Source organism: Chiloscyllium punctatum, chromosome 2 (genome assembly GCF_047496795.1).
Source record: "Chiloscyllium punctatum isolate Juve2018m chromosome 2, sChiPun1.3, whole genome shotgun sequence".
NCBI classification, from domain to species: Eukaryota; Metazoa; Chordata; class Chondrichthyes; order Orectolobiformes; family Hemiscylliidae; genus Chiloscyllium; species Chiloscyllium punctatum.
Window position 1 is genome coordinate 154,348,155 of NC_092740.1, and position 8,367 is coordinate 154,356,521.

Below are 8,367 nucleotides of genomic sequence, written 5' to 3' on the forward strand. Positions count from 1 at the left end.
GGGATGATTTGGGAAATTTGTGCCTCTAGAAACCTGGCCTAGTTTTGTAAGATTGAGTAAGCCAAGCGTACAAGACAGGAGAAAGAGAGGACTGTGATGCTAGAGATCAGAGCTGAAAACATGTTGCTGGAAAAGCACATCAGGTCAGGCAGCATCCAAGGAGCAGGAGCATTCCTGAAGGGCTCATGCCCAGGGCATTGATTCTCCTGCTCCTTGATGCTGCCTGGACTGCTGAGCTTTTCCAGCAACACGTTTTCAGCTAGCATACAAGACAGGCTACTTACGACAATTCACTTCATCACTTCCATCTTTGCAGTCAGTATCACCATCACAATACCAACGATAATTGATGCATTCACCAGACTTGCACAGGAACTCACTGGAAGAGCAGGTCACAGGGGCAAGTGTGTACCCACAGCGCTCTGGAGCCTCATCAGATTGGTCAGCACAATCAGCATTGTTGTCACATACCCAATTCAGGGGGATACATTCTGAGCTATTGCACTGAAATTCATGGATGTGACAGACAAATGGGGCACAACCTTTTTCATCACTCCCATCACCACAGTCATCTTCACCATTGCAGATAAATGTTTTAGAAATGCATCTACCACTGGAGCATGTGAATTCGAGTATACTGCAAATCAAAGTGTCTGGAAAAAAAAAACATACCATTTAGAACATTTGAGAGTTGTATTAATCCCAAGTTTAAGTTACTCCAGTGTTCAAGTTTGTAGTGTTCTATATATCAGAATCTAATCCACATCCTGCTGGGCAAAACAGTCTGATTTTTGAAAGTTCAATTACTGATGGATCAAGTGATTGTGGGGAAGTACGGAATATTCTGCTATCAAGATCAATAAACGTTGCTTTGTCTTTATTCTGTTCCAGCTTCCTTTAGTTGTTAATAAGCAAATAGTATTTTTAAAAAGATACTACAAACTTTAAGCCTGTCAGAAACAAAGTATGGTCAGTTCTATAATGCAATGGCTGTGTTCTTGTGCAACCTTATGACTGAAAAGCTGCACTTTAGAAAGTGTATAACATGGATGTTGTTGGCTGTAAACTACTACATGCTTTAAAACCCTGCTGTAGAATCAGCTTCTCCAGTTAGTCAGCCACATTAGTGAATGTCTTGGCAAATGTTATAACAGAACAACCTCAAATGAAGAGCAGCCAGATAAGTGATTGTTGAGTTTTGGAATTTAAGCTATTTGCTTAAATCTGAAAAAGGTGATACTTAGGTTAATTTAAAATTCAAAATAGTATTTCAGTAGTTGACTGGAATCTCAGCTTCCGTTTGCTTGCAATGGTAGACATGGAAATTGGGTCGTCAGGCATTAGTGCCAATTTGAAATTGAATCTAGCCAGTTATGCTGACAATTGTAGCTCTTGGCAACCACACCTCAGATGTTTATTCTCTTTACATTTGAAAGAAAGATTGTTTGATCACAAGATCTTTTTAATTTGAAAAACCATGCATTTCCAATTAACTTTTTAAAAATGGAAATTTCAAAAGTTAGCCAAAGTCAACCTTGACTCAGTCTAGTTTGAACAGCTGGTGTGAACAGGTGTTCTAAAGCTACACCGAGAGAAAAAAAAAAAGAGTCCTTTTAAAAAAAAAACTGTACATGCTGGAAGTTTACTTTTTGGCACTAACTACTCCAGGCCACTTGCACAGATTAAAGTGAATTGCTTTCATGTTCAATTAGTTCTTCTAGATGAAGACGGAGTATGACTCAGAGCAAGTTCTAGATACACTTGTGAAGTTGCTTACCACAGTTCTCTTCATCACTACCATTGTCACAGTCCTTTTCTCCATCACATTTCCAGGAAACAGGAATACACTGAAGAGATTTAGGGCCACAGCTCATTTCGTGTAAATGGCATGTCTGTGTGTCTGGAATAGATACACTGAATGTCAAGATTCTCTTTAGAAAGAGAAAAATGCATATGAAACTCTTTACACTGAAGAGTTAGAATGTCATTGTTAGTGTGGCCTAGAGATGCCCACTTACACCCAAGTGAGTGCTGCTGCTAGAGACTTGTACAAATCAAGTGTTTACTTGATTACATGACAGTTAGTTCAATAATGCAAGTTGCTAGTAATCCTAAATGCTTGGAAAGTATTTCTAGCACAAGTAAATCAGAATGCTGTGTCAATCACATACCATATTGTTCCTTTATATGGATTTGTCTATTTTGTAGAGGACAAGTTTACACCTTTAGAATTAAAGCTTAATTGTTTCAATGTTTTGAATATCACAATTCTCAAAGTGACTCAGAATGCAAGATTTGTAGCTGCACAGAATCTTGAACTAAAAAAGCATTTGCAGCAACATACCATACTAAAACAATAGCAAGTATGATGAGGAAAGGCCAGAAGTGCAGTGCACTAAATCTATATTAAAGCTTAGATATGTTTATTTTACTTTACTTACAGTGTGGAAACAGGCCTGCCAGCCCAACAAGCCCACACCAACCCGCGGAAGTGTAACCCACCCATTCCCCTACATTTACCCCTTTACCTAACACTACGGGCAATTTAGCATGGCCAATTCACCTGACCTGCACATCTTTGGACTGTGGGAGGAAACCAGAGCAAACCCACGCAGACACGGGGAGAATGTGCAAACGCCACACAGTCAGTCACCTGACGTGGGAAATGAACCCGGGTTGGTGGTGCTGTGAGGCAGCAGTGCTAGCCAAGTTTGAAAGTTTAAGATTCCCTACAGTGTGAAACAGGTCCTTTGGCCTAACAAGTCCACAGCAACCCTCTGAAGAGTAACCCACCCTCTGACTAATGCACCCAACAGCCATGGAGAATTCAGCATAACCAATTCACCTGCCCATCTTTGGAATGTGGGAGGAAAACTGAGCACCCGGAGAAAACCCACAGAGACATGGAGAGAATGTGCAAACTCCACAGTTGCCCAAGGCTAGAATGGAACCTGGGACCCTGGTACTTGAGGTAGCTGTGCTAACCACTGAGCCACCTGCTGCTCCAAAGTTAGTCCTCTATTACTAAGCAAGCAGATAAGAAATGTGGTTTTCTATACAGAAAAAGGATTACCTTGCCCAATGTTCTGTTGCGTAAAGTTAGAACAGTAGCTCAGGGCTTCACTTTCCTAACAAAATACTTACGACAGATCTCAGGACTTTCATCTGATCCATCCTCACAGTCAGCAGAGCCATCACACTGCCATCTACTTGGCAAACAATGTCCATTAAGGCATGTAAAGTCTGATGGTCCACAGGTGATTTTACCTGTGAGAAAGACCCAGGAGTTAGGTTTAATCATGGCATAATGCAGATTAATGTTTACCATTAAGACAGTAGCCAAGTGCTCATGTTATACAAGTTTCAGTTCTTAAACTGAACTGTCAGATGTTTAGTCATTTAAACTATTCCCCCTCAGCTAGTTTCAACATTAGCCACTGTCACCTTAGAATGTTCTAGTACATCAAACCAGCAATATTATCTTCCTCAGGAGGAAATTCAGATTACACTTTGAAGAGTGATACCCCTCCCTGCCCATGTTAGGAGTAAAGTTCAACAAAAAAAAGTTATTGCACCCTGAAGTTTCCAAGTTTGCTCTCACTTGCTGGTAGACTTAAACCCTGCAGCATAAAGCAAGTTCTCAGATTAAAATTTAGAGTGTGCAAGAAAACTAGTTATGGTTAGGCCACAGTTGGAGTACTGTGTGCAGTTCTGGTCACCTCACTTTAGGAAAGATGTGGAAGCTTTGGAGAGGGTGCAGAGAAGATTTACCAGGATGTTGCCTGGAATGGAGAGTAGGTCGTACGAGGATAGGTTGAGAGTTCTCGGCCTTTTCTCGTTGGAACGGCGAAGGATGAGGGGTGACTTGATAGAGGTTTATAAGATGATCAGAGGAATAGATAGAGTAGACAGTCAGAGACTTTTTCCCCGGGTACAACAGAGTGTTACAAGGGGACATAAATTTAAGGTGAAGGGTGCAAGGTATAGGGGAGATGTCAGGGGTGGGTTCTTTACCCAGAGAGTGGTGGGGGCATGGAATGCACTGCCCGTGGGAGTGGTAGAGTCAGACTCATTGGCGACCTTTAAGCAGCATTTGGATAGGTACATGGATGGGTGCTTAATCTAGGTTAGAAGTTCGGCACAACATCGTGGGCCGAAGGGCCTGTTCTGTGCTGTATTGTTCTATGTTCTATGTTCTGTACACCTCACATTGAATGATTTTAGATTTGGACCTACTTTGAGCCCGGTCTCCACCCCCACCTGCAGCTGGATTTAGCATGTCTTGCAGGTTTAATTACTTCGGCACCACTTACATAATGCTTCATTTTTGGTCAGTCCTTTGTAGACTGATGCAGCCAAGGTTAGGCTCTGATGGCAGGATTTGGGTATTCAATATTGAAGGGCTTTGAGTGGTGGGACACATTGTACCCCCAGTTCAGGTGAGTCAGTAACTGGAGGACTCAGATGAAATTATTGTCATTAGGAATAACAAAAAAAAGAAAAGATCACATCATTGAGATCACTAAGAGCTAGTATAGGCACATGAGCTGTATGGCCTGAGCGCTCATTTGTAATTGAAGACTTCAGCCTCAAGAGAATCTGCACAGTAACTTCCACTTTAAGTGGAATGAATTTGAACATTAACTATGATAATTCTACTTTCCTTCCTCCCACACCATGCATTTTATAGACAATGTTTGATAAGTATTTTAGCATGTCAGCTCAAGTGGGACCTAGAAATGCCAAAATGAAAGTAGAAAATAACACCAGGTTACAGCCTAACAGGTTTATTTGGAATTAAAAGCTTTGAGCTATTGATTCCTATAGTATGGAAACAGGTCCTTTGGCCCAACAAGTCCACACCAACCCTCTGAAGAATCCACTCAGAGGCATTCCCTACCTAATGTTTAGGTTTGACTAATGCACTCACAGCATGACCACCTAACCTGCACATGTGTGTTGAGAGGGGAAACCCACAGACTGACCAGGGATTGTGCAAACTCCAAACAGACAGTCACCCAAGAGAGGAATCAAACCGGTGACCCTAGTGCTGAGGCAATAGTGCTAGCCACTGAGCTGCCCCTGAATTTGAAGGTTAGTCTTCTATTACTAAGCAAGCAGATAGAGGCCCCTTCATCAGGTAGGGAAGGAGCAGCACTCTGGGCTATAACTATTCAGCCATTGTTAACTTTATCCACCCTGGTTCAGCATTGGCACATCTGCAAGAATGCAAGTAGAACAACTATGTCCCAAGATGGTATCCATGGAATTTGCATGAGCGCTCTTTGGCCAAACAAGCATTCTAAATTTCTGTAGTAACTTGGATTCTAAACTATAGAATTGTTGCATAAAAAGCAGAGTGTTATTTACTTGCACTTCAGTAGGCAAGTACGTTTCCATAAGCAAACCAGCTTACAACTAGTTGACAGTGATCATTTGAGACTCTAGTATGAGATCTTTCTGTTTCGTGGCTATTCATGAAAGTCAAACCTTCTATTGAGATGCCCAAATCAGTGCTACCCCATGGAACAAACAGGGGGGGGGGTATAACAAGCAGGCCATCACACTGCAATAAGGTTGCAGCTAGGCTGAAAAGGAGCCTGTGTAGAAAGTTCCAGAACTGACATTAGTTCCAGTCCACAGCTTAAAAGCAAGATCAAGTGAATAGGTTAAATATCAAACTGTATACAAGTCATACATATGTACAAGTGTTATTATCCTACACAGTTGATTAAATTTGGATTACTCAATTGTGACAAGTGAGGAAAGTTTGAAGAACAGCTCCAGTTTGCTGAAGATTCATATGTGTCAGCTACTTTTCTTCCTGCTTCTGCCTCAAGCAAGGACCCATAGCATGAACTTACTGAGCACAATCACTTACCACAGTCACTCTCGTCACTACCATCAGTACAGTCATCATCACCATCACATTTCCATATTAATGGCACACACCGTCCATTTCTGCACTGAAACCATGATGCATCACAGTGTGCTCTTGAACCTTTTAGTTAAGCAAGGAATAGTATCAGATTTTTTTTTGAAGAAAAAAGTGTTAGGTAAGTAGTTTTACTATTTGAATTAAAAAGCTGCCATAAAAATTGGTAAACAATTACTTCTAAACATTTGAAGTTTGAGAGATAGATTTCCACCCTCGATACAATGTAATACTTTACTATGGTACTAAAGAACATTTAGTTGAGTGTTTAAGTTTAAGATATTTGGCTTCAATCTTTTGAATTAAACTACTCCCAACGTAGCAAACATAAGCCATTAGACCACAGTTTTATGGAGAACCTATTAGGTAAACAAATTATTGGTGTCCCATACAAAATGGGTGGGTGATACCCCACAGCTTTTAACCATTTTAAAATAATGGTGCATTAAAGTGCAACACCCTTAATATAACAAATGCAATTCCAATTTACACAGCCCCAAAGTTAATGGTGTAAAGTTATTGAGAAATGGCAATTCAGAGATCAATGCTGATCAGGGTACAGAGCTTGGCTGCCTGGAACAGACTGACTATGGATTGGATAGGAGATTTAGACATTAATGTACTGTCTTGAACAATTTGTGTCAAAAACTTAACACTAGTCAGTCAATCTTGAAACTACAGTTTGTTAAAAATCACAGCATGAACATTTTAATATCAGAGCAAATACAACTAGGCCTTTCCTCCTTGACCCCACCCCCCAGTTGCATCATGGTTAAACACCAGTTCTAAACATAAGTTTAGACTAAACGTGGTAAATATTCATTAAGTTAACTTGAGAAACTTTGCAAGTCTAATAGCATCCGAGGGTCAGTTATTTCTCTCCAGAGATTGCCAGACCTGCAGAGTTTCTCCAACAACTTCCACTTTGTTTATCCCATTCTGTGGAACAGAATCAAGACTGAAACTGATCTCACTTTGATAGCTGATGTCCAATTTCTAGACAGATTCAGTGCTACAATTGGCTACAAACATTCAGTGAGCTTGCTCCAAGTGAAGCACTCAATGGTAGATCAGGTTTTAATAAAAAAAGACTGTTCAGAGGTGTTATTACACCTAACTCTGGAGCAGGTGGGACTGAACCCAACACTCGAGGTAGGGACACTACCACTACACCACAGCAATACGTAGAGATACACTGTTAACAGAAACTTACAAAATTTGACCAGAAATAAAGTGGACATTAAGTGCAAGAGTTAAGGATCAAGTGTTTGCGGTGTCACTTTGAAAAGGGAGCTAGTGATTGCGAGTGAAAAAGAGGAACATAATATTTTAAGTGAGTATAGGGAAGTAAACCCAAAATGCTACCTAAATAAAAAAAACCCGTGTTCTGCAGGTGGGCCATTAGAAATTAGACCTGGGTTCCCTGCAATTGTTGATCTGAACAGACTGAAGGGATTGCATTAAGAGCTCTACATATAGATAGGAAAATAAAAAAATAACGTGCCCCTTTGTGGACCAAAGTGGATCACAACAAAACGTATATCACAACTGATTTAGAAATTTCCCCATCTTAACTCCCTCACAACGAAGGGCTTATATTTAAAGATTACAGCTCTCTAGCTTTAATTTTAAATGTGGAGTTACTCACCATTTACGAGTCTGGTCGGGTTTGAACATACTACTGACAGTAGCAACAAGGCTACGTGAAAAGGAATCATGTCAATTCTTAAAGGAACAGCAATAATCCAAAGTTTACTTTCCTCCAGTAATGATAATTCGTTTTCACAATCCCAAACCAAAACGGCCAAAAGCACATAGCAAGCGAGTGCAGAGACTGGTTTTTATGTCACATTCCCTGTTGCTGGCCTAAGGAATTGATCGTTCAATGAATGCCTCCAATTAACCTTATTAACCAACCGCGGGTCACATCTCGAGCTGTTCCAATTTCCACATTGCTAATTGGAGTCCGCCTAATGAGGAATGACCAGATCACTTATTATTTCTGTCGGCTAACTGAGCTCAGCAATTATTTCATATAACGAAGAGTTAAGTCTTGAACTATTAAATCCAACTCCTCCACCCTCGAAACTTTTTAAAAAAATATAAGCTGAAAAGGAACTGTAATGTCACTCGGAGAAAGGCGTGAGGGAGTGAATTTTTAAAAAAAAGCAGTTTCTAAAGTCGCTCAAGATCGAAATGGCCCAAGTTTAACTCCTCAAAGATTTTGAGTGAATTGCTTTCGAACAGAATTGAAAAAAAACATTTGAATTAGTTTTGAAATGTATTAATGTTTAACCATTGCTTCTTACCACGAGCTGGAAAATGTCGCTGACTTGTTTCCAATGCTCAGTTTTCTCTCACCTTCACTTTGTCTGTCATACACTTCCTGAACTTCCTTGTCTCCAAATCTGGGCGAGAAACTAATGTTTATT

At 40.4% G+C, this 8,367-nt stretch overlaps 1 protein-coding gene across 1 annotated transcript in view; it reads right to left on the minus strand.

Moving 5' to 3' along the window:
* LOC140492560 (uncharacterized) overlaps positions 1-7,653 on the minus strand; it is a 35,199-nt gene extending 27,546 nt beyond the window's left edge. The window contains exons 1-5 of the mRNA XM_072591518.1: positions 7,584-7,653; positions 5,882-6,001; positions 3,145-3,267; positions 1,778-1,900; positions 285-653 (exon numbers count right to left, since the gene is read on the minus strand). Of these exons, the coding sequence (XP_072447619.1) occupies positions 285-653; positions 1,778-1,900; positions 3,145-3,267; positions 5,882-6,001; positions 7,584-7,653 (805 nt within the window). The remainder of the gene's footprint in view (positions 1-284; positions 654-1,777; positions 1,901-3,144; positions 3,268-5,881; positions 6,002-7,583) is intronic.
* Between the last annotated feature and the right edge of the window lie 714 nt (positions 7,654-8,367).